Source organism: Sinocyclocheilus grahami, unplaced genomic scaffold (assembly GCF_001515645.1).
Source record: "Sinocyclocheilus grahami isolate Dianchi unplaced genomic scaffold, SAMN03320097.WGS_v1.1 scaffold785.1, whole genome shotgun sequence".
Taxonomy (NCBI): domain Eukaryota; kingdom Metazoa; phylum Chordata; class Actinopteri; order Cypriniformes; family Cyprinidae; genus Sinocyclocheilus; species Sinocyclocheilus grahami.
The window spans coordinates 240,682-267,095 of NW_015505964.1; the positions used below are offsets into that span (position 1 = coordinate 240,682).

General features: G+C 40.8%; 1 protein-coding gene across 1 annotated transcript in view; it reads right to left on the bottom strand.

Moving 5' to 3' along the window:
• Window positions 1-1,491: 1,491 nt before the first annotated feature.
• plcd3b (phospholipase C, delta 3b) overlaps window positions 1,492-26,414 on the bottom strand; it is an 84,668-nt gene continuing 59,745 nt past the window's right edge. Inside the window, exons 10-16 of the mRNA XM_016246111.1 lie at window positions 24,577-24,699; window positions 18,370-18,520; window positions 17,753-17,869; window positions 17,489-17,667; window positions 9,889-10,024; window positions 1,848-1,997; window positions 1,492-1,762 (exon numbers count right to left, since the gene is read on the bottom strand). Of these exons, the coding sequence (XP_016101597.1) occupies window positions 1,629-1,762; window positions 1,848-1,997; window positions 9,889-10,024; window positions 17,489-17,667; window positions 17,753-17,869; window positions 18,370-18,520; window positions 24,577-24,699 (990 nt within the window). The 3' untranslated portion in view covers window positions 1,492-1,628. The remainder of the gene's footprint in view (window positions 1,763-1,847; window positions 1,998-9,888; window positions 10,025-17,488; window positions 17,668-17,752; window positions 17,870-18,369; window positions 18,521-24,576; window positions 24,700-26,414) is intronic.

Here is a 26,414-nt window from a genome sequence, read left to right on the forward strand (position 1 = left end):
CTCAAGCTCGCGCATAAAGCAATTGCCTCAAAGCACCGGCAAAGTGATTATGAACGTGTCGGGGGGGAAAAGAAGACATTTTAATTATTTATTAATAAACGAGTGCTTTCTGAGTCAGTGTCGGGTGCAAAGATGATCGAGGTTGTCGAATGCCGACGCTGACTCGCCATCTCCACATGGACGTGCCTTTAATAGAAAAGCACCTTTTCATACAGACTACAAAATGAAAAAATATTACAAAATCAAGTGGGCGAGTTTTCCTTATATTTATTTTATTTTTCATATAAAAATTTGAATGACCTGTTTTGGTTATATTTACTATTAATTGCAGAAGGTCCGCTCAGCAAAATGACGGCGAATATTGATGGTTTTCACGCTTAAGTCAAGTAAAAGACCGCTTCTTAAACCAGAAAAGGTTGCGAGTTATGAAGTCAGAATTGTGAGATATAAACTCGCAATTCTGAGAACTATCAGTCTTTTCCCCCCCTCAAAATTGGACTTTAACTCGCAATTGCGAGTTAATCTCACAATTCTGAAAAAAAGTCAGCTATGGAGGCTCTCTCTCTCTCTCTTTTTTTTTTGATTCCTCAGTGTTTGCTAAATGTTCTGTAATTTATTAGTCATTATGCATTATGAAAATAATTGAAGACAAAATGTGTTTTACTGAGAAAAAACAAGATCTGTTTTTTAAAAAGTATTTTTCCAAAAGATACATCTGGAAAAAGGAGGGTCGTCTTATATTCGGGCCAATACGGGGTATGTATATTTATGCAACAGTTCGTTCTGGTTCTCAAATCTGATTGGTTGAACCGTGAGATATTGTACTGGTATCGCTACAGGAACGCCATTTCACAATTTTGAATCACTCCGCTTGTTCTAACTGGGTCTATGTTTTTAAAAAATTATTCACTGAGCTAATCGTAGAGTACGTTAGTTAATGTAAGAAGAAACGTCTAGCTTCGCGGTCTTTCTCTCTCTCATTTGGATACACGTCTTGCCGCATTGTTTCTCTCTTATAACCTCATTATTTCTCACTAATAACCTAACTGAAGCAGCACATGCCCTTGATACGAATTCTAAAAGTGACGTATGTTTAACTGTCAACTTGAGCTTTGAATCCGTGGCGGAAGGAAGTAGTCCCGCACAAAAGAGGGTTTTATTAGGCACTCTGTTGTTTCTTGTTTAATTACACACATGTTCCGTCGAACTGTTGTATAAACGCAATACCACTCTCGTACTCTACTTGCTCATATATGTTTTTAATAATAATATTAATAATAATAATTTTCTTGAACATATAGCCTTGTTTTCCAGTAAAATGATATACATAATTGTCACAATTATACTCAAAATATAAGTGTTAACTTAATTCAAGACACGTCTTGCTATTTTACACTGTATTCCATCTTGGCATTTTGATTCTATGTAAAATTAACATTTTGAGGAGCTTTACTTATTTTTACTGGAGAACAAGACAAACATTTTTCAAAGTGTGAAATGGCTTCTGCACCATTTTTAAATAAATTATAACTTGTCTCACACTCGGTGGTGGCAGTTTTGGCTCTCAGATTTGATATAAAATATAATTTCCCAAATAAGGGGCAATTCAGGTGCTTCAACTCATTGCTTCATTCTCTGTCACTATGAGTGCCCACTTGTCCAGCAGGGCTGCTGTAGCATGGTGTGATTTTAACGTGGATGAAGAGACTGGAGGGAGACATGCTAGAGCCGTCTGCCTGCAGCAGATGAACATGTCTGTAACCTGCAGAACAGATGTTGTAGAATGAGTGTGCAGTCACAACAGAGTAGTTTGTGTTCAGTAAAAAAAATATATCAACAAATCATACCTGTCCGCATGCTTGTGAAAGGAAGTGTAAACTGACCCAGAAAATCATTCTTGGTGGCATAGTCATGGTCTTCAACCTTAAAGCGTAATAATATCAGCTCTGGCACATGAAGCTGGAACTTAAAGGTGCAGTCCCATCTGGGGTTGAAGCCTGAGGAGAATAATACATTTTTATTCACATATAATAATAATAACAAATAAAAATATAGCTGCAAGCAAAATAAAGAGCTAAAAAACTGTCTTTAGTTACTCATTAAAGAGCAGGGGTCTCCAACCCTGCTCCTGGAGAGCTACCTTCCTGCAGACTTCAGTTCCAACCCTGCTTCAACACACCTGTCTGTAATCATCAAGTACCCCAGGCAGAGGCGTAATTTCCACTGGGGACAGGGGGGACATGTCCTCCCCGCTTTTCAAAATCACGTTTGTGTCCCCCCCCCCACCACCACTTTAAAATTAGTTTTTTATGATTTTTTTAACCGCACGCCGTCATCGCCATGGAGGAGCAGGGCACAGACACGCGCGTCTGCGTCCAGGAATGTCGCGTGCACACTCTAAAAATAGCTCACTGAAAGTTCTAAACGCCAGAAGCAGCAACAGATGACTTTAATGTCATCATGGATGAAAATAAATAAAGGAGACGTGAGTTGGTTGATTCAGTAAATTAGCTCAGGTCAGGATAATCATATTTTCTGTCTACACCTGTTAATGTTAGCCTACGTTGACTGAGCTAACGTTAACATACACTGTTGCTAGGTAACAGACTGTTGTTAGCTAAATATTTAACGTAGAACAGTGGTTCTCAAACTTGGGTACGTGAGGCGACAGTGGTGGTACGCGAACAAAATGCTGAGTTTTGCGGTGTTTCGTGAACGAATCATTCGCGAAAGTCATTGATTCAATGATTAATTTTTAAATACAGCCACTTGCTCAGTTACTGAATGAACAAATGACTCGATGACTCACGCATTAAGACAGTGACTTACCGCCACCTACTGGCGGTTTTAGTAAAATAATAACTTTTCACTTTTTTATCATCATTGCATATTAATCTAGTGAACATTTTTTTTAAAACATTAATATTCTATTTATAAAGATAAAAACTGCATTGGAAAGTCAATTTAGGGGGCAAATATAGTCATTTAATGGAAAAGGTGCAGTCTAAGTGGAAGAGAGGGGGTACGCAGAAATGCCTCAGGGGGTACTCCACTCTAAAGTCTGGGAACCACTGATGTAGAACATTCTGTCCTGTGCAACAAGTGATTTATTTTATATTTTCAGGTACAGCGGTTAGTTTGAAATAAAAGTTTGTTTAACAGTGGAAATTGAGTCTCACATTATTTAAACATTATTCAAAACATTAATGGTGAACATTTTCGACTTTATAAAATGATTCTCTCAAGTCTTGGTGATCGGCCCATATTAAACAATAAAGAAAGTAAGACATCTTTTTCTTATACATAGTTTAGTAGCATACTATTCTTTTTTGGCAGAATTGATCATTAATCAACTTAATTATTTCCTGGATTTTGTATCACCATAGTCCTTAAATGCATGTACATGCAGTAAATGGGATTAAAATCGAAAACATTTTCCCCCATTTTGTGTCCCCCCCACTTCTCAAACCAAAGTTACACCCTTGACCCCAGGGGTGTATTCCAGTTGAAACTTGAACTCTGAGTTGACTTACCCTGAGATGGGAAACTCTGAGTTTTCGGTTTCAGAAGAGCTGAACTGAGTTAGTTAAATCGACTTTGAGTAGGTTGACTCTGAGTTTAGCGTGTGCACCATGACTATGAAAAGCCATGATCAATGGAGCTCTGAAATTATGATTCACCATGGCAACAGTACCCGACAAAAAGACGACCACATAATTCCAAGTCAATACGTTACTTTAATTCTTAATCACTGTTATAATATCAGAGGTGAAAACTGGCAGAACAGTAAATTATTGAACTAATATTAATTTTCATGGTATTCCACAAGCAGAAAAAAAAGACAAAACCAAATGTGGCAGCAGAAAAATTTTTAACATAAAAACAATTCAAGCAGGTAAATCTTCAAGTGTAAAAGGTTCATGGGTGTAGGCTACATGACTTTACAAACATTTGACATTCAATAAATACTCAGTGTCTATTTCAATGTGCAGCGGCTTTTCCCACATAGTCTAATGGTCTTTTCACATAAATAAATGTTCTCTAAAGCCCTATTCGCATGGGATTAGTATTATCTGGGGACCTTGTGTGATTTTTAAATTAACCCCCCACCTCTGAATTTCGTGTGGTGCATTCACACGGGATAAGCGAAGCCTGTGATTTTACTTGAATTTACCGATTTATCTACCGGATACCCGGATGTCAAGGCTTTGAGAGTCCCGTTCTATGGTCCAGATGGATTTAAAAAAAGAAAATAAACTAATATAGTTTAATGGCCTGTGACATTTACATTTCACCAGGTTAAAATAGTATCTTAAGCTTTATGCTTGATTTATTTGTAACACATTAACCTCAAAAGCTTTTCAGCCTTTTCTTTCTACAAATTGTATGGTGTTGCGATATAACAGCACCCAAAATACTATCAAACACTCCAACGCAGCTCCATTCTTCGCGAAAGATGGATAAAAAAAGCGCACAGGAAACAAAAACCTCGAAAAATTATATATGACCCGCCAAATGCAGGCCAAATCACAGAGATGCTGATTCGCACGGGACTAATATTAGCACAGGACCTCAGTGTTCGGCGAAATATGGTAGGTCTTTTGCGGGGGAATTTTTACTTTACAAATTACAGACATGGCCGATTCGCACGGGATTAAGATCACAGACAACCTCCGCAATTATTACAAATGACTGGAGGTCACCAGGTAATACTAATCCTGTGCAAATAGGGCTTAATCCAACATGCTACATTTCTTAATTACGGTAATGAAATAAACATTTGACTTCTATTCAGCCAACAGCAAGAAGGCAGAGACTCATAAAATGGGGGGAGAACCTGCACCAGCACCACTGACAGATGAAGAGATGGCCACAATACCAATATTAAAATCCATTGTTGCTTTTGTAGGCTATTCATAGGACATAAAGTTCTGTCATGGCAACTATTGGAGGGATTGGCATGGTAATGTAAATGACAATGTTAATGTATTTGGTCTTGGCAGAATAGATCTGCTACGCTGCTGCTGCTGCGGCAGAGCAAGTACCGAGACTTGCTACCTCCAATACATCCACAACATGCTGCTGTGGGCATGTAAGAGATATTGCTGCTGCAAACATAACATACATGAAATAACCCCTATATAGCATTCATGAATCCCCTCGTAGCAGATCTACACAGGTGGAGCTGGAGAAGGTGGAGGTTTTCTGAAGCAAGCTGCAACTGTTACGGCAAGCACTAGTCATATATTTGAATGTTGAGCAGCGAGCTCATTGGCTACCGAGACAGGAGAGAACCAATCAGCTGTGCCATGTGATAATGATGTCATTAGTTCAGATTGAGTTAGACCTATCAGACTGCGCCATCTAGAGTTTCATGCTAGAACTCTGTATTTCTGTCATGACAACTCTCGGAGGGATTGACATGGTAATGTACATGACAGTGTTAATGTATTTGGTCTTGGCGGAATAGATCTGGGGTAAACAGACTTTCCGACAAAACTAAACCTCTCGGTAAGTTATCATAGTAACTTACTCTGTGAACCTGACCTGGTCGAAAGCAGGGGTGAATTCCAGAAAGTGTTTTTTGTTGGAAACTCAGAGTTTGTTAACCCCAGAAAAGGGAAACTTCGGTTCCAATAAAAGACAAAACTAAACCTCTCGGTAAGTTACCATAGTAACTTACTCTGTGAACATAACATGGTCGAGAGCAGGTTTTCTTCGGTAAACCCAGAGTTTCTTTCGGTCTCCTCCCCCTTTTTAAAGAGTAAGCGATGTTTAAATACCTCATTCATTCATTCACGCTGCAAAAATGGTTTTTATTGCTGAGATTTTTGCCTTATTTCAAGTTCAAATATCTAAAAATTCTTAAATCATGATGCATTTTCTATATAAGGAAAAAATATAAACGATATTTAGTCTTGTTTCCTTGGGGTAAACAAGTCTAATTAACTGCCAGCGGGGTAAGAAAAATAATCTTAATGAAAATGGAAACAAGATTATTTTTCTTTTCTATTGAATGAGCACTGTGCAATGTCCGAACTGATTGCACTATATTCTATGTATAATTGTTTTCTTAAATTCATTTTAAACCTCTTAAATCAATTTTTTTAATCATTTTCAAAGTTTTTAAATTCCTTGTTTTATTGTTGTGATTTTTTTTTCTTTTCTTTTCTTTTTATGTAAAGCACTTTGAATTACCATTGTGTATGAAATGTGCTATACAAATAAACTTGCCTTGCCTTACCGGACCACTTTCATTTTCATCATGCAGACAGGGTAAATGTGACAAAAATGGCATGTCTTTTTATAAGGGATCCTGTAGGCTGCATTCATTCACGGGGAATTACATTTACATCAGGAGAGGATTTAATTTAATTTTATCTAATTTATTTATTTTGCCATATCCACATGCATATTTACTTGAACTGTACCACATTTTGGCATTCACTTTGGTAACATCTTGTTGCAACCGCTAAGTAATCTAATAATTAGAATTTCCTTTAGGATTTCCAGTGTGGTTGGAAGCATTGATTACACACATATTCTCACCATCGCACCTTCTGAAAATGAAGCTGGTTAGGCTACTGTATGGAATGGAAGGATGCCAGATGGAATGGTAGTGCAAGATTTATGCCGTAACCACCACCACAGCTGTTAAATAAACACAAATTATTCACAATTCATTTATAAAAAAGAAATAGCATGTTGGATTAGAGAACATTTAATTATGTGAAAAAGCAGCTGCACATTGAAATAGATATACACTGAATGATATTTATTGAATGTCAAATATTTGTAAAGTCATGTAATGTTAGCCTACACCCATTTTATGCTTGAAGCTTTACCTGATTGAATTGAGTTTTTATGTTACATTTTTTTTCTGCTGCCATATTTTCTTTTCTTTTTTTTTTGCCCGTGAGATACCATGAAAATGAATATTAGTTAAATAAATTACCTTTCTGGCAGTTTTCACCTCTGATAACATTGATTTAGAATTAAAGTTACGTATTCTGTAGTATGCGGAAGTCTTTTTGGCGGGAGCTGTTGCCATGGTGAATCGTAATTTCGGAGCTCCATTGATCATGGCTTTTCATAGTCGTGGTGCACGTGCTAAACTCAGTCAACATACTCAGAGTGGATTGAACTAACTCTGATCAGCTGTTCAGAAACCGAAAACTCAGAGTTTCCAATCTCAGAGTAAGTCAACTCAGAGTTCAAGTTTTAACTCCGAGTTTGTTGAACCTCCTTTCTGGAATACACCCTTGAACACCTCGATTAGCTGGTTCAAGATTGTTTGATTGGGGTTAGAGGTGAACTCTGCAGTATGGTAGGTCTCCAGGAGCAAGGATGGAAACACCTGTTAAAGACGTTTGTTGATACAGCATTTTACTACCAAACACAAAATGGTCAACGCCCAAAAAAAAAATCTAAATGGTCTATGCTCAAGCCAATAAAGGAAAAACTGTGTACCATTTGATTTGGTATGCCGCTCCGAATCTAACAATCAATCTTATGATTTTTACTAACTGTTCAGAAATTATAAGCAAAAATGTCATTTTTTAAATATCTTTTGATTAGTAGGTCGCACTGTCCCGAAACTACTCGTGTGCCCTCAGGTCATGCCTGGTATAACACATACCAAGTTTGATTAGAATTTGCTAAAGTGTTGTCGAGATATAGCCCCATGTCCGTTTTTGTGTGAACTTGTCAAATTTGTTAACATGATTTACGAAAACGGTTTGGTCTATTGAAAATCTTTTGATATTTTTTTACCAGCATGGTCTGAAGATGATCTGAGACAATTTTGTTGAAAATCAGACAAACCGCTTAGGAAGGGTTTGGAAAAAGTTAATATTTCAGAAAATTCTAAATTGAATAAAATCTTGATCAGTAAACATTTAAATTATGGTATGTCTTGATTTGGCCTGAGCCAAAGAATCAGAGGAAGAAATCTTTATAAAATAATCTTCTTTCTAGCCCTTGCAGTTAATAAGTTATTAGCAGAAATGTGAGTGCAAATTTGACCTGTTGGTGTTGCTAGGGAGTTTGATGCTCCAAACATACTATGGTTAATGTTGAGATGGTCCTATTTTCATGTGCCAAATTTCATAACATTCCATCAAGCATTTCTATGGACTGCCATAGACTCAAGAGTGGAGGAAGAAGAAAAAGAAGAAGAAATATAGCTGCAAGCAGCAATTACAGGGCCAAGCACAACAGTGGCAAAATGATGAGCTAAGTATGGCAGGGAGTGTCAGACCAACTGAAGCAATGAGTAATTAAAACCATTTTTTTCTGTCCTTCGGATGAGACGTTAAACCGAGGTCCCGACTTTCTATGGTCATTAAATATCCCAGGATGTCCTTCGAAAAAGAGTAGGGGTATAACCCCGGCATCCTGGCCAAATTTGCCCATTGGCCTCTGACCATCATGGCCTCCTAATCATCCCCATACACTGATTGGCTTCATCACTCTGTCTCCTCTCCACCAATAAGCTGTTGTGTGGTGGGCGTTCTGGCGCACTATGGCTGCCGTCGCATCATCCAGGTGGATGCTGCACACTGGTGGTGGTTAAGGAGATTCCACCGCTTTCATGTAAAGCGCGTTGAGTACCCAGAAAAGCACTATATAAATGTTAACAAATTATTATTATTATTTTAAGATACATTTAGGAAAAATGGCTGAAAAATCATTAAAACAATCATTAGTAACATTGGTTTATCACTTTTGACCAATATGTGACGCTGTTAACAAATTGATGTGGTGTTGTCAGAGTGAGGTGACTATGACACACAAAGTTTTGTGTTAATATGTCATAGCTTTGCACAGATACAGCCTCAGATGCAGTTTGGCATCATGCCATCAAATTCGTTGACATCATGCCATCAAATAAACGAAAACCGTTTTGTCCATCAGCACAAGATCCATGACTTTTTACCGACATGGTCTGAAGATGAGTCGAATTTGGGGAAAATCAGACCAATCATCTAGGAAGAGTTTGAATAAGTGGGTTTTCAAAGAAAATCTAAATGGCAAACAGGAAGTTTTGCAGATTATAGGATAATTCATATCGATGTTCTCGGCATGATCCATGGAATCTATCAAGACCAGTCTCATGATAATAGGCAAAACTAATAAAAAGCTATTAGCATTTTTTTTGGTAACGATACGCCAATGCATTCGGGAAATTTCAAAATGGCTGACATCCAAAATGGCTGACATGGGAAAATTGGGTATCGTTCAACTCGGTTTAAAGAGACTAGACTTGTGATTTTTGGCCAAACAGTTCAGATGTTAAAAGCAAAAATATAATTTTTTTTATATATCCTGCTAAAAGAGTGCAGGTACCCTAATGTCATGTTTGTTATAACACACATCAAGTTTGGTTTGAATCCGCTAAAGAATTGGAGATATAGCCTCACAATCATTTTGGCATGGAATTCGTTCATGCTTTGTTTGAGAATGGTTTAACTTGATGTCCATAACTTTTTATCAGCATGGTCTGAATTTTGGTGAAAATCAGACAAACTGTCTAGGATGAGTTCGAAAAAGATCAAAATGGTTGAAAAATCATGACAGATAATGACGTCACTGGCTACAATCAAATCACCTTGAGGTAAGGAATCAGAGGGAAAAATACCCTTACGGCTCAGAAGTTATAACCATAAACATGAGTATAAATTTGAACTGTTGGTGGCATTAGAGGGTTTGAGTTAGAGACTCCAAATTTGCTGTGGGTATGGTTAGGACTATCATCTATCTGTGTGCTAAATTTGATAACTTTCCCACAAGTGGTTCTATGGGCTGCCATAGAAGAAGTATATGAAAAAGGAGAAGAAGAAGAAAACTAACAGATACAATAGGTTCCCTCTAATAATTCTGAAGTACCATTATTGCCGATGTGGTGCGTCTTCTTTGTGTTGTTATCTATGGGAGCCCCATAAGTCTGCACCCATACAAGAGGGTCTACAATTGAGCTGAGCTTCTCTTTGTCAGGTTTAGGCAGCTGCTGGGCTGAAATCACCTGAAACAAGAAAAAAATATGAGCATGTATGGCAATAAAAATTTTGGGAATGGATGCTGCCACAATGTTATTGAAATGTACTTAAATATCAGATTGTTTTCCACCAAAAAAGACTGAAGCACTTGGAAAATGACCAGTGTAGTTGTTGTCACACTCTTTGACTAAAGTGAATGATGATGTACAGCTATTTTATTGAATTCACAATAAAGGGGAAGTTGTGGCCTAATGGTTAGAGAGTCGGACTCGTAACCCAAAGGTTGCGAGTTCGAGTCTCAAGTCCGGCAGGAAGGTGGGGGTGTACAGTGCTTTCTTCCACCTTCAATACCATGATTGAGGTGCCCTTGAGCAAGGCACTGAACTCCCAACTGCTCCCCGGGAGCTGCAGCATAAATGGCTGCCCACTGCTCCGTGTGTGTGTTCACTGCTGTGTGTGCACTTAGGATGGGTTAAATGCAGAGCACTAATTCCCAGTATGGGTACCATACTTGGCCACATGTCACTTTCACTTTCACACTTTTTCTCACATCCCCTCTGAAACTTAACAAATTCAGCAATTACTCTTTACTCAGAAGACATGTTAGGGTTCTTTATATTTACAGTATTTTCCAGCATGTCTGCTTGATCATTTACCAAACAAGCAAGTCAAAATTATTCAGGAAAAAATATATATATTTTCTTATCAAAGTGATCAAATGTGTTGCAAAAACATAGCAAAAGTAACACATAAATTCAAAAACAATGGACTTGTGACAAGGCCCCTGAAACAAGAAGGCCTTCACTTTAAGCTTTCATTTAGTGATGAATTATTTTTTTGCTAGAAAAAGAGCAGGAGAAATATCAAGCAAGTGTCTCAGAGCCAGCAAAAGCTATGAAAAGAGTGTTTATCTAACAGCATTTTAGCCAAATCTTTAAAAACATTCATTCCCGCATACCTTAAACTAAACTTTTTTTTTTTAATTCTGTTGAATAAGTATAATGCCAATTTCTGAAAATATTAGCCTACTGTATCATATTTAATATGCACATTTCTAGGGCCTATAAATTATCAATATGACCAAAACTTTGTTAAAAATCCTGTTGTACACAAACTACTTCATGTCTTCTGTCCTCTGTGTCACAGTCGTGGACTTCTTTTGTTGTGTTTTCATTTAGTTTCTGTCGTCCTTTGATTAGTTCATTCAGTTCACCTGTGTTTGATTAGTTATCATCCTCACCTGCCTGTCCCTCGTTATCTCACCCTACTTAAATTCCCCTTTCTGTTCAGTTAGCTGCCGTTTATTAGTTGTGTATGCTGTTTGTGTTACCGTGTTTTGTACGAATCTTCATCATCTTGGATTACTATTAAATGTTATTTGGATTACCTTCGTCTCCGTGCGCCTTCCTTCAACAAGAGCATGACAGAATAACCGGCCCAACAAAGAGTTAAGTGTTTCCCCTCATTTGTTTGGAGCAGGGGGAATTTGCCCTCGAGGACCACACCAGACTATTTCTGGACATTGCCAACAATACCAGCTACCTGGACAACATGCTCCGCTCGTTCTACATAGCGAGCATCGACACAGCGCGCAGAGCGCAGTTGTCCGAAGACGGTCCTCGAGGGGATTTCACCGCCTTCGTGGAGTGGGTGCTGGCGAGCTGCAACTCACCATTGACTCCTTATTACGTCGATGAGGATCTCGCCAGCCCCACTCCGGACCCAGAGCCCAGCTAACCATCACCCCGCTACGCGGAGTGCTTGCCCAAGCCCACCGTGGACGGACAGCCTAAGCCCGCCGCGATCGAAGAGCCATCGCCACCAGGAGCGACAGAGCTGAGGGTCGCCCCAGAGCAAGAGCCTCATGAATCACCTGACCAGGTGCGAGAGCCGGCAACGATGGATGATACTGTGGAGAGTGAGGGCATGGAGGAAAGCCCCGCCCACTGTTACACCACTGAGGGTGAGATTAAGCAGGATTTATTCGGGACTACCCAGTCTTCTTCCATCATCATCTGAAATCTCTGCCTGTCCTGTTATGGCCAAGGAGGCCGTTTTTTAACTGTCTGTCTGCCCTGAACAGTCTGTCTGCCCAAACTGTTTGTCTGCCCTGAACTGTCTGTCTGTCCTGAACTACCTGTCTGTCCTGTCTCGACCATGTAGGTCGTTCCCCTCTCTCTGGCGCTCCCAGTGCTGGGAGTGGCCATCTGGTGTGTGTGGGCAGCACACACCATCCCTGAAGCCACGGACTGCTCAAAACACCTACTCAGCCTCCCTCTCCCACCACCTCTTCATCAGTCCTCACCACCACCTCCGCTGTCTCCTGTCAGCCCCTCAGCTCACCCTCAGCCCACCATCTGTGATGTGGGATTGCCGCGGGTCTGCCAGTCTCCATCGGCGTAGTGGCTCGAGGATCCCTTATCTCCACCTCCAACCTCTGAGTCCCAGACTCCGCCTCAGCCCATTGACCCAGTGGCTCCACCATGGCTCATAATCCCTAGCTCTCTCCTCTCTGCTGTGGCCCGTCAGTCCACCAGCTCCGCCGGGCTCCCTCGTCCCTCTGGACCCCGCCTTGGTCAGTTGTCGACCCGCCATCGCCTCAGGACTTCAATCCTCTGGCTGCGCCTCATCGATCCTTCCCACCGGCTCCGTTGGGCTCCTCCCTCCATCCAGCTCCAACTTGGTCCTCTGTCGCTCCGGCTCCACCGCAACCTTCCGGATCCCCGCCTATGCCTTGGTAGCCTGAGTCATCTGCTCCGCCTTGGCCCTCTGGATCCTCCCCGTCGCCCTGGATCGTCGGCTCTCCGTCTCTGCCTCAGGCTCCTCTCCCACCTGCTCTGCCACTGACGGTCGGCCCCCTGGAGTCATCTGCCATTCCTCCACCATGGCTCCTACCTCCATCGACTCCACCGTGGGCCATCATATTGGCTGTGGTCTGGGTCCCGCCTGGGTCCTCCTACTCCAAGTCCCTCCTGTCTCCAACCTGGCTCCTCCCTCCGTCTGATCTGTCCTGGCTCCTCCCTCCATCTGATCCTCCATAGTTCCTCCCTCCATCGTCGCCACCTTGGTCATCCACTTGCCTGCCTTCCTGCTTGCCCTTCGCCATCCCCTGTTACCTTCCCAACTCCACCACTTTGTCCTCCTCCTTAGTCCCCTCCATCCCTCCTTTGTTGTTTTTGTTATGGTGCAAAGTCGCACCTTGCCGGAGGGGGAAGTACTGTCACAGTCATGGACTTATTTTGTTGTGTTTTTATATAGTTTCTGTTGTCCTTTGATTAGTTCATTCAGTTCACCTGTGTTTGATTAGTTATCACCCTCACTTGTCTGTCCCTTGTTATCTCACCCTACTTAAGTTCCCCTTTCAGTTCAGTTAGCTGTCGTTTTTTAGTTGTGTATGCTGCTTGTGTTACCCTGTGTTTTGTACGAATCTTTATCTTGGATTACTGTGAAATGTTATTTGGATTACCTTCGTCTTCGTGCACATACCTTCAACAAGTGCGTGACACTTTGATTGATAGTTCATGCTTTTTTTATCAAGTAAAGTCTTTTTTTGCTCATAAATCTTTAATGATTTTTATAAAGTAAATGTAAGATTAACATTTATTGGACTGAAGTAACTTGACTTGATTGTTCATACATCATTTGTAATGGAAAAAATAAAACGTATTTTTTTCATGTTAATGTAAATGTGACACAACAGGCTTTTGGGGAACATTTATTTGTCCATCTCTCAATTATCATCAATTTGTAATGACTTGCATATATGAGATATAAAAGCCTGATGTATAAATATGATACTCAACAAAAAAAACACATGCATATATTTGCATGTTTGTTGTTGAGTATCATATTACACACACACACACACACATACACTGTGTACAGAATTATTAGGCAAGTGAGTATTTTGACCATATCATCATTTGTATGCATATTTTCCAACTCCAAGCTGTATAAACTCGAATGCATATTGGATTTAAGCATATTCTATTTGTGGTGATGTGTATTTGTGTAATAAGGGAGGGTGTGGCCTAAGGAGATCAACACCCTATATCAAGGTGTGCATAATTATTAGGTAGCTTCTTTTCCTCAGGCCAATGACTTGCATATATGAGATATAAAAGCCTGATGTATAAATATGATACTCAACAAAAAAAACACATATGCATATATTTGCATGTTTGTTGTTGAGTATCATATTACACACACACACACACACATACACTGTGTACAGAATTATTAGGCAAGTGAGTATTTTGACCATATCATCATTTGTATGCATATTTTCCAACTCCAAGCTGTATAAACTCGAATGCATATTGGATTTAAGCATATTCTATTTGTGGTGATGTGTATTTGTGTAATAAGGGAGGGTGTGGCCTAAGGAGATCAACACCCTATATCAAGGTGTGCATAATTATTAGGTAGCTTCTTTTCCTCAGGCAAAATGGGCCAAAAAAAGTCAAAATTTGTAAAATGTATTTTAGAGGGATGCAGCACTCTTGAAACTGCTAAGAAATTGGGGCATGATCACAGAACCATCAAACGTTTTGTTGCAAATAATCAACAGGGTCACAAGAAACGTGTTGAGAAAAAAGATGCAAATTAACTGCCAAAGATTTGAGAAGAATCAAACGTGAAGTTACCAGGAACCCATTATCCTCCAGTGCTGTCATATTCCAGAACTGCAACCTACCTGGAGTGCCCAGATGTACAAGGTGTTCAGTGCTCAGAGACATGGCCATGGTAAGGAAGGGTGAAACCCGACCACCACTAAACAAGACACATAAGTTGAAACGTCAAGACTGGGCCAAGAAATATCTGAAGACAGATTTTTCAAAGATTATATGGACTGATGAGATGAGAGTGACTCTTGACGGACCAGATGGATGAGACCATGGCTGGATCAGTAAGGGTCACAGAGCTCCACTTCAACTCAGACGCCAGCAAGGTGGAAGTGGGGTACTGGTAGGGGCTGGTATTATTAAAGATGAGCAAGTTGGACCTTTTTGGGTTGAAGATGGACTCAAAATCAACTCCCAAACCTACTGCCAGTTTTTAGAAGACACTTTCTTCAAGCAATGATACAGGAAAAAGTCTGCATCTTTCAAGAAGACCATGATTTTTAAGCAGGACAATGCTCCATCGCATGCATCAAAGTACTCCACTGTGTGGCTAGCCAGTAAAGACCTTAAAGATGAATGAATAATGACATGGCCCCCTTCCTCACCTGATCTAAACCCTATTGAGAACTTGTGGGCCCTTCTTAAATGGCAGATTTATGGTGAAGGAAAACAGTACACCTCTCTGAACAGTGTCTGGAAGCTGTGGTTGCTGCTGCACAAAAAGTCGATCGTCAACAGAACAAGAAACTGACAGACTCCATGAATGGAAGGCTTATGACTGTTGTTGGGTGGCTATATTGGTCACTGATTTTTATATATTTTTTTATATCAGAAATGTTTATTTGTAAATTGAGTTGACATTATTATTTTCACTTTTACAGATGAAAATAAACAAGTGAGATGGGAAAATGTTAGTTTTTCACTTAGTTGGATAATAATTCTGCACACTAATAGTTGCTCAATAATCGTCCACATGGATATTCTCCTAAGAAAGCCAAAACCTCACTTTTACTTTATTAAATATTCAGGTTTGAGGTTTATTAACATTTTGGATTGAGCGAGAGCACTGTAGTTGTTCAATAATAAAATTAATCCTCAAAAATACAACTTGCCTAATAATTGTGCACACGGTGTAGACCCTAGAAATGTGCATATTAAATATTATACAGTAGGACAGTGGTTCTCAAACCTCTCCACTAAGTACCCCCAGCACTGCACATTTTGTATGTCTCCCTATGTCTGATACACCCACTTCAGGTCTTGCAGTCTCCACTAATGAGCTGATAAGTTGAATCAGGTGTGATAGATGAGGTAGACATACAAAATGTGCAAGGCTGGGGGTACTCCAGGACAGGTTTGAGAACCACTGCAGTAGGATAATATATTCAGAAACTGACATTATACTTATTGTTCAACAGAATTTTACAAAGAATGTTTAGTTTAATTTATGCAAGAATACATTTTTAAAAAAATGTAATTAAAACATTTAAACCCTTCTTTTTTCAGTTAATTTATACCCCCAAAGGGGCGACATTTACAGACAGATTATGAAAAATATAAAAAATAAATTCATAAAATTCCAATATAAACGTAATTAGCTAATGCTTAACATTAACTTTTTAAAGTCCCATCCAAATATTGAAAATATGTGAAATATATAAACTTTTATCTGAAGGTTAGTAGATTTCCCTTTACCGGTGGTCATGTTGTTTTTAAATGCTGTCCGTGAGCTAACCAAAGAATGTTTTAATAAAGTGACCAGATCTAAATATTCACAACAAACACCCTTTCAACATGAAACCAAGAAATGAGACCTACACTCTCCCCACAGCCTCTCAAATGTTTGTATCCCCCAGGAAAGGGCCCTTTTTAGGGTTAAGTATATGTTTAATGCATTTCAACTTTGCATTTCAAACTTTCCATGAATCGTATAAGTGATCATTAAGAAAATATATCTTTTGTATTTATTCAGAAGGTGTTTTCATTTATGTTCGCACTGTACATTTCATTATAATACATCATCAGACAATTTTTGCCAGATATATTTGGAAGTCAAATGTGTAACACTGGCTACATTTACATGCAACCAAATAATCCGTTTGTAATCGGATTGACGGCGCAAGCCTTCATGTAAACACCTTAATCGATCCGATTGAGCTCGATCAGAATGAAATTTCGATTGGATTGAAGGGGGTGGTTTATTCCTTTTCTAATATGATTGAGAGTGCATGTAAACACTCGATCGGATTGAACCCCGAAACTGAAAGGACTGCACATGTGCAATGATGCAGAAATACGTATGACGTGCAGAACGAGCGGTTCTTCCTTTTGAATAAAGTGTTGTATAAATGCATGTCCTGTCATTATAAAACTCTCCTTTTACTCGGCAACTGTGAAGTGGAGCAGAACAACCACCCACCAGTCCTTGTTTTGGATTCTCATCCACAGGCAACCCGTTTTGGGCGCGGGAAGAGGCATTTTTACTGCGTTATAAATATGAGGAGCAAGGCACAGCGGTTTATATGTATATTTATCCATAAATGGATAAATATTAATTCTGCTGTTAAAAAAAAATAAAGAAACCATGTAGGAGAGTGGTTATTATGTGCAAACAGTGAGAACTCTATATTTGTGCAGTGTGCGCATGTCCAAAAAAATCTATTCCGATGTGAAGCTTGTGACACATAAACGTGCACATCAACCCAATCACTTTATTTAGCGTTCATGTAAACACTACATTCAGATTCATAAATCGGAATGAATTCAGTCCGATTGAAACAAAAATTGTGCATGTAAACGTAGTCACTGTGACATCATGGAGGTTTTGCTTTGATAAAGACCTCTCTGTTTAGTGCTACAGCATACCTTGATAGTAAGCAGTGTTGGATTGTGGCCAAGGCCTCCCCCAGTGTTTTCTGGGTTAAACTCTGAATCAGGCTGGCACATAAAGCTTGGTTTTAGCAAGTAGCCACAGCGGCCGTTTGGTAAAAAACGGCCTCTGTTTAGATCCATCTCTTCACATTGGGTTTGGAAGTTCAATGCCACTGTAAAATAATTTCATTATTTGTCAGTTGTTTATAAATGTGGACTACACAGTCATTTGCATGTTTTCTTTGCTTAAATGTTTACCCATCTGACAACCAGCATTCCACATGTCTTGAGGGTTGTAGTTGGAGGATTGCACACGCTGACCAGATGGGTAGATCCTGCTCAGTTGCATGCTGTTGTGACGTACAAACAACTTCCCTATGAAAAAAAGAAAGAGCCATTTTGGACCCATTCAAACAAACAAACAAACAAAAAAATAAGAGAAAATATTTATCTTTGATTTACTGTTAAAGTTACATTTGTTTTTACTGTAGAAGTGATGTTTTACTTGTAGATGCTATGTGTGGAAAAACAATGAAGGCAAATATCACTTCTGTATACACATCTTTGTCATTTCCATGACAAATGTTGTCATGGAAATGACTACATCAAATTTAACTAAATCAAATACAATGATGTAGTTAAAGATACATAAAATAATACATAACATGACAAAAGATTAAGTTATTTTACTCCAAAATTGTTTTAATTATATCTTCATTGCAGAATGTTAATAAACACAATATATCATTTGAGATGTGGAGGAGATTACTCTGTGAGATAGAAATGTTTCAAAATACTTTTTTGAAAGTCCACAGGGAAGAAAGTATCTATAGACTGAATAAACACACTCCCAAACATGCACTTGCATATAGTACCTGATTCTTTGATTAGTTTCAACGCATCACTCTCAGAGAACGAGGATATTTCATTGGGAGGTTTCTTGGCACATGGATCAAACTGTTTGAAAGCAACACTGTGGGTATACACCACCAGATCAGACAGCTCTGGACTCAATTTGCAGTCCCTCTGAGGAAAAGCAAAAGCAAAAAAAAAAACTTAGTGATCTAAAAATACAAAAGTGAGGATGATGATGATGATGATATAAAATGAGTAGTGATAGCATGTGAAGTAAAGTGAAGTGGCATGAAATCCAAGTATGGTAACCCATACTCAGAATTTGTCCTCTGCATTTAACCCATCCAAGTTAGTGCACACACATTAGGAGCAGTGAGTAGTGAGCACATGCACACACCGTGGGCACACACTCGCAGCAGGGGGGCAGCCATTATTGCTGCAGCAACTGGGGAGCAGTTGGAGGTTAGATGCCTTGCTCAAGGCCACCTCAGTTGTGGGTATTGGGTGTGGAAAAAAGCGTTGTTCATTCACCCCCCCATGTATACAAACATACATATCAGTGATTCTTAACCAAGTTCATGGAGCACCCAAACACTGCATATTTTGCATTTCAGGTTTTTGAGTCTCTACTAATAACCTGATGACCTGAATCAGGTGTGTTTGATTAAGGAGACATGCAAAATGTGCAGTGTTGGGGGACTCCAAGAACATGGCTGAGAACCACTGATGTATAGTTCAAAAGTTGGGGTCAGTCATAAAATCGACTATTATAAAGACTATTTTGTGTCACACACACACACACACAATATATACAGGTGCATCTCAATAAATTAGAATGTCATGGAAAAGTTCATTTATTTCAGTAATTCAACTCAAATTGTGAAACTCGTGTATTAAATAAATTCAATGCACACAGACTGAAGTAGTTTAAGTATTTGGTTATTTTAATTGTGATGATTTTGGCTCACATTTAACAAACCCCCACCAATTCACTATCTCAACAAATTAGAATACTTCATAAGAACAATAAAAAAAAAAACATTTTTAGTGAATTGTTGGCCTTCTGGAAAGTATGTTCATTTACTGTACATGTACTCAATACTTGGTAGGGGCTCCTTTTGCTTTAATTACTGCCTCAATTCGGCGTGGCATGGAGGTGATCAGTTTGTGGCACTGCTGAGGTACATTCTAATTTATTGAGATGCACCTGTATATTTCAAATAAATGGTTTTGAATGTCAATAAAATTAGTTTGAACTTTCCATTCATCAAATAATTCTGGAAAAATGTATCACTGTTTCCACAAAGATATTAGGCAGCACAGCTGTTTTCAACATTATTAATAATAAGAAATGTTTCTTGAGCAACAAATCAGGATCATGTGACATTGAAGACTGAAGTAATGGCTTCTGAAAATTCAGCTTTGCTATCAAAGGAATAAATTAATATAAATGAGCAAATTAATAAGTTAATTAATTAAAGTATATTTAATAATATAAAATTATAATATATATTTAAATATAATAATACAACTAGAAATAGAACAGTACATAATGCAGGATAGAAAGTAATGTTAAATATTATATCATATTATATTATATTAATTATATTTATTATATTAATTTATATTATATTATTGTCACAGGCTCACCAGGCTCCCCAAGCACAATCACACAACGCTCCTCTCTGACAACCCTTCACTCTGAGTGTTCATCCTGATTAACAGGGACTCCCTGTTAATCCCATCCTTACCTGAAGTGTGTGCTGCTCAGGTCACGATCCATCCATCTATCCACTATGGTGATCATATGTTAAAGGATCCGTTCACAACTAGAATAAAATTTCCTGATAATTTACTCACCCCCATGTCATCCAAGATGTTTATGTCTTTCTGTTTTCAGTCACAAAGAATTTAGGGTTTTTGAGGAAAACATTCCAGGATGTTTCTCCATATAATGGACTTCTATGGTGCCCAATGGTTTGAACATCCAAATTGCAGTTTCAATGCAGCTACTATACATGATCCCAGCCGAGGAATAAATGCCTTATCTAGTGAAACGATCTGTCATTTTCTAAAAAAATAAAATAAAATTGTATATACTTTTTAACCACAAATGGCAGGGACGTCTAAATTGTAGAATCTGGCAAAAGTGGACGGTGACGACCAGCCGGCGGCCGCACAAATCTCACTTCTAGAAATTCCACTGGACCACGCCCAGGAGGAGGCCATTCCTCTGGTGGAGTGGGCCCTCAACCCTATGGAGCATTGCAATCCTTTTGAGGTATAAGCCAAGGCTACAGCATCTACTATCCAGCAGGAAAGTCTATGCTTCATAACCGGCAGCCCTTTACAGCAGCCTCCGAAGCAGACAAACAGCTGCTCTGATTGTCTGAAAAGACCAGAGCGCTCAATGTACACTCTAAGGACCTTTACTGGGCAGAGTGGATTGGGACCCTGCTCGCCGTCTGCAGTGGGGAGCGCTAGAAGGGTAATAACCTGGGCCATGTCTTGGCTTGAGGACGACCTTACAATTGTTATGCCCAAACTCCAGACAGGGAGCAATGACTGAGAGTGCCTGCAAGTCACCCACTCACTTGACCGACGCTAATGCCAAATTGAGGACAGTCTTAAGCAACATGGGTCACAAGTCAACCGAATGGAGCGGTTCGAAAGGTGGGCCCTTTAGGGCCCTCAGGACTATAGATAAGTCCCAGGTCGGTATGGTCTGAGGGCGAGCAGGATTCAATCTCCGGTCACCCTTCAAGAACTTAACGACCAAGTCGTTTCTGCCGACTGACTGGCCATCTTTGAGGGAATGATTCGCTGCTATAGCTGCCACATAAACTTTAAGCGTGGAAGGGTTATCCAGTAGCCCGTTATCCAGTAGCTCTTGTAAAAAGGTCAGCACATGGGACACGTCACAAGATACCGGGTCCAGGGTTCATGCTGCACACCAGTCATTCAGATTCTCTAGCCTCCAAAATGGTGTTGCTCACTCTCACTGGGAGACGTAAATACTCCCGTCGAGGCTCCAGACATGACGGCTCCACAGCTCCGGCTGGGGGTGCCAAATCATGCCCTTCGCCTGTGAAAGAAGATCCCTTTGTAACGGTATCGGCCACGGGGCAGCTGCTGACAGCTGCATTAACTAGGAGGACCACATTTGGTTCCTTCAAAGTGGGGCCACCAGGAGGATTGAACAACCGACTTCCCTGACCCGTCTGATGACCTGAGGAAGCAAGGCAATCGGGCCATAGGTGTATAGGCGTGAGCTGGGCCATTCGTGGGGCCAGCTTGCTGTATGGAGAAATAGATTGGGCAGTGAGAGTTGTCTTCTTAGGCGAAGAGTTCGACCTCTGCCCTCCCGAAGACACCAGATTTTCTGAACCGTCAGAGGATGTAGTGTCCATCCTCCCGGAGCCACATTGCCTCTGGAGAGCGCGTCTGCGCCAAGGTTCAGACTGCCCAGCACATGAACTGCTCTGATAGAGAGGAGTCTGCTCTGTGCCCAAAGCAGGAGGCGTCGAGCCATCCTGTAAAGGGAGCGTGACCTGAGACCACCTTGGTGGTTTATATAGGCTACCACTGTCATGTTGTTTGATTGAACCAGGACGTGGTGCCCCTTTAAGGCTGGCAGGAATGTTTTCAGGGCCAGAAAAACCACCATCATTTTGAGGCAGTTGATGTGAAGGCCACGCTCATGGGTTGACCAGGAGCCGGATTCCGGACAGCCCTCTAACAGAGCGCCCCAACCCATGTTGGAGGCGTCTGTAGTTACTACTTTCCTCCTGGAGGTCAGTCCCAACTGAACGCCTGGTTGAAACAGGCGAGAAGTCGTCCAAGGGATCACAGCCTTGATACAGCGATGGGTTATCCTGACATAAAACCGGCCCAGGCGCCAGGTGTGGGACGGGACATGGGTTTTGATCCAATATTGGAGAGGCCGCATGTGAAGCAAGCCTAGAGGAATCACAGAGGAGGAGGCCGCCATTAGGCCAAGCATCCTCTGGAAAGTCCTGAGGGGATGCAAAGTCCCCGGCTTGAAAGATGCCGCCAGTCGCTGAATAGTCAGGACCATTCTGGTGTAAACCATGCCCGCATTCGGGCCAAGTCTATAACAGTCCCCAGAAAGACCGCTCGCTGTCTGGGGAACAACTGACTCTTGTGTGGGTTGATTTTCAACCCAAGGCACTCCAGATGGCTGATCAGCAGCGATCTGTGTGTGATTATTTCCCGTTCTGATCGGGCTGCAACCAGCCAATTATCGAGGTAATTGAGAATTTGGATTCCCATCGGTCTCAGAGTGGAAAGAGCCACGTTGATGCACTTCGTAAAAGTGCGAGGGGCTAGAGACAGTCCAAATGGTAGGACTGTGTACTGATAGGCCACTCCCTCGAACACAAATCTCAAGAACAGTCTGTGGCAGGGGGTTATGTGGATGTGAAAGTATGTGTCTTTCAGATCCACTGTCAGAAATCAGTCCTCGGGACAAACCTGCACAAGGATCTGTTTCAAAGTTAACATTCTGAATGGCCGTCTCATAAGAGAGCGATTCAGAAGTCTTCGGCACAAGGAAGTAGTGGCTGAAAAAGCCTGAATCGCTGATCGATAGAGGTATTGTTTCCACGGCACCTTTTACAAGAAATGTTTGTACTTCGGACCGGAGAACGTGAGCCCTGTTGTCCGGGACCGAAGTGTGAATAATGGAGGCAGCCTGCAAGCAAACTGAAGCGAGTAATCTCGTTTTACTGTGTTTAGAACCCAACTTGACACATCGGGAATGGCTGCCCAGGCAATGAACCGAGTGGCAAGAGGCTCTAATTTTACGAGTGGAAATTCGCCGCGTGTGGGCAGGGAATTTGCATTCGTCAGTGTGAGGAGAGGAGAAATGCTCTTTTGAATATGTGGGTCTGCTATCACAGTGGTAGGGTGTTTGGGCATGCACTAATTTTGCAGGACATGTCCAGGTTGAAAAATGTCTCCATCTCTCAGATGTGCTCGGAGGGATGGAGAATGAGCGCAAGCTTTCTTCGAGGGAGTTCCAGCCGAGGCGAGAACTGACCCTCTCCTCTTCCTCTCTGCAGGCAGATCAGGACGGCACTTTGGAAATGCATAGCGTTTAGTCGTCCGGAAGCGCTGCTCGAACCCAGGCTCAGACTTCTGCCGAGGCTGATGCAGCGCCGGCTTAGCAGGCTGCTGAGTGGAAGGAGTCTTCTGGCGGCTTGGGGCCGCAGCGCTTAGGCAGGAAGTGACACAGCGCTTGTGGCGTCTTCTGTGCCTCCGTAAAACGCTCCGCAAACCCGTCCATGGCTGTGCCGAATAGCCCTTTCGGCGAGACCGGCGAGTCACGTCTTGGTCAGTTCTTCGTGAACTGCCGGCAAGAATGGAGTGGGTCGCTGGTGCGAAGATCGCTGACGGCGTCCTTTCAGGAACCCCTCATCGAGTAGGCCATGGGCAGGCTCAACCAGGACCGACCACTCCAAGCCAATATCCTCCACCGCCTTACAAAGAAAGCGGATCAGCTCGCTGTCCACGTTCGGCTGTGCTGAGCGAGAAGAGGACGGGGTGTCGTGATCTTTGCCGGAACACTCCCACTCTTCTGTATCCGATGCCGTCAAAGACATAGAGTCAATCTCTTCCTCCGAGGCACCGAAGGAAATCAAGGCGCTCGCTGATAAAATGGTGCTCGGAGCTGACTTATATAGGGATCTGCTCCTTCCATTCTGGTGGGCTAGAGCTCCATTGGTTTGTGCAGCTACACAAACGTGAACAAATCAGGCTTCAGTATCAGTGTAAACAGGAGTTTAATGTGAGAGAGCATTCATACACCCCTAATAAACTGTATATATATATATATATATATATATATATATATAAATTGACCAATCATTTCGCTAGATAAGACCCTTAATCCTCAGCTGGGATTGCGTAGAGCCCTTTGAAGCTGCATTGAAACTGCAATTTGAACGTTCAAACCATTGAGCACCTTCTTTTCGACTGAAGACAGAAAGACATCTTGATCAGAAAGAATATCTTGGATGACATGGGGATGAGTAAATTCAGGAAATGTTTATTCTGGAAGTGAGCTAATCCTTTAACTAGCTGACTAACTTGTGTTTGATAAGGGTTGGAGCTGAACTTTGCAGGAAAATATATCTCCAGGAACAAGTTTGGGAACCCCTGCTTTAGAAAATTCAAAAGCATGATGTACAAAGATACACACTGACCTTCCATGCTTTAGGTTTGCTTTCAGTTTTAGATTCATCATCTGAGGAGCTTGAGTCAGAGCTGGAGCTGTCCTGCTCCATTTTGATCTTCTTTGCTTTTATCAAGATCTTCCCTTTTAGGTCCTGCCAGAAAGAGAACACCACAATTTTTCTATTTCAGTATTATAGTACAATTTCAATTGGAACCATTAATAGGGCCCTACCAGACAATCTCAAACAGCGATCAGGCTCATGAGGAGTTAACAAATCACAAATATAGGCAGGAGCCTGACCCTTCAAGGCTTTAAAAACAAGCAGTAATATCTTAAAACCAAAACTCACAGGCAACCAGTGAAGAGCAGCAAGAATCGGTGTAATAAGGTCACTCGTCTTAGTATGTGTTAAAAGCCTAGCAGTGGCATTTTGAATCAGATGCAGTCTTTGTGGAGGTTTCGCCTGCTAATACCAGAATAAAGTACATTACAATAATCAAGTCTGGAAGAGATAAAAATCTGCAAAAGAAAGAAATGGCTTAATCTTTGTTAGCTGCCTCAGTTGTGCAAAGCAAGACTGCACCATTTTGGTCACCTGGGCATTGAAGGACAGTTCAGAGTCAAAAATTACACCTAGGTCGTGGGCATCTTTTTTGAACATTATTAGATAAGGCACCCAGTCTAGAGGAGAGATTATTCATGCTACTTCTACTGGGGTAATTATAAGCACCTCTGACTTGGAGTCATTCAACTGCAGAAAATATTTTTAAATCCAATTTTTTATCTCGCTGAAGCCAGACATAATATGGGATGTATCAATAATACCAGGCTTTATCGGGATATACAAATGTGTATCATCTGCATAGCAGTGGAAATCAATGTCATAACTACGCATAATTTGAAAGTAGATCCATGAGGGACCCCACAAAATAGAGGAGCATGAGAGGAGGAGGCATCTCCAAGCACTACAGAAAAGGACATGATAGACAAATAAGAGATATACCAATCCAGAACTACATCTCTGATACCAACACAAGTCTTTAGACGGTTTATCAAGATATTATGGTCCACTGTGTCAAAGGCTGAGCTGAGGTCAAGAAGAATTAAAATGGAGTACAAGACAGTATCGGCTGCAAGCAGTAAGTCATTAGTGACCTTACCAAGAGCAGTTTCAGTGCTATGTTGGGAGCGGAAGCCAGACTGATTTTTTTGTTCATAAAAGAAGTCAGTTGCATGGACACAACTTTTTCTAAAATCTTTGATAAAAATGGCAACTTAGAGATGGGTCTAAAATTACTTAAATTAGAGGGGTCTAGAGAGGCCTTCTTTAATAATGGTTAAATGGTGGCATGTTTACAATGCGCTAATGTTGAAGGTGGACAGGAGTCAACATCATGTTCTCTGAAATCAATGTTAAACTGCTGCCTAAATCTCCACTATTTTATTATAAAAGTAATTCAAAAAAGCATCACAATTCCCTGGAGTAGATTCAACTGGCTGCCAAGGCAGAGGACCTATGATAAAATGAATGCTTTCAAAAAGTATTCTGGGATCATGTCCCATTTTAGTAACCAGGTCTGAAAAATAAGTGTTCCTTGCTTCTTTGTGTACATCAGTGTACATCAGATTTTTTAAAGAAGCAAGGGAGACTTCCACTTTCGTTCTTCCTTCCTACATAGTTTCTTTGAGTTTCTTAATTCTTCAATTAACCAAGGAAAATAAGAATTATGGTATGCTCTTGATGCCTTAGCGTTTGTTTTCTCATGTTTGTTTAGTTCATTAGGGCCCGAGCACCACGGTTCAAGGACCCTCTTGGAATTGCTCTTTTTTTATTATTATTAGGGCCCAAGCCCATAGTGGCGAAGG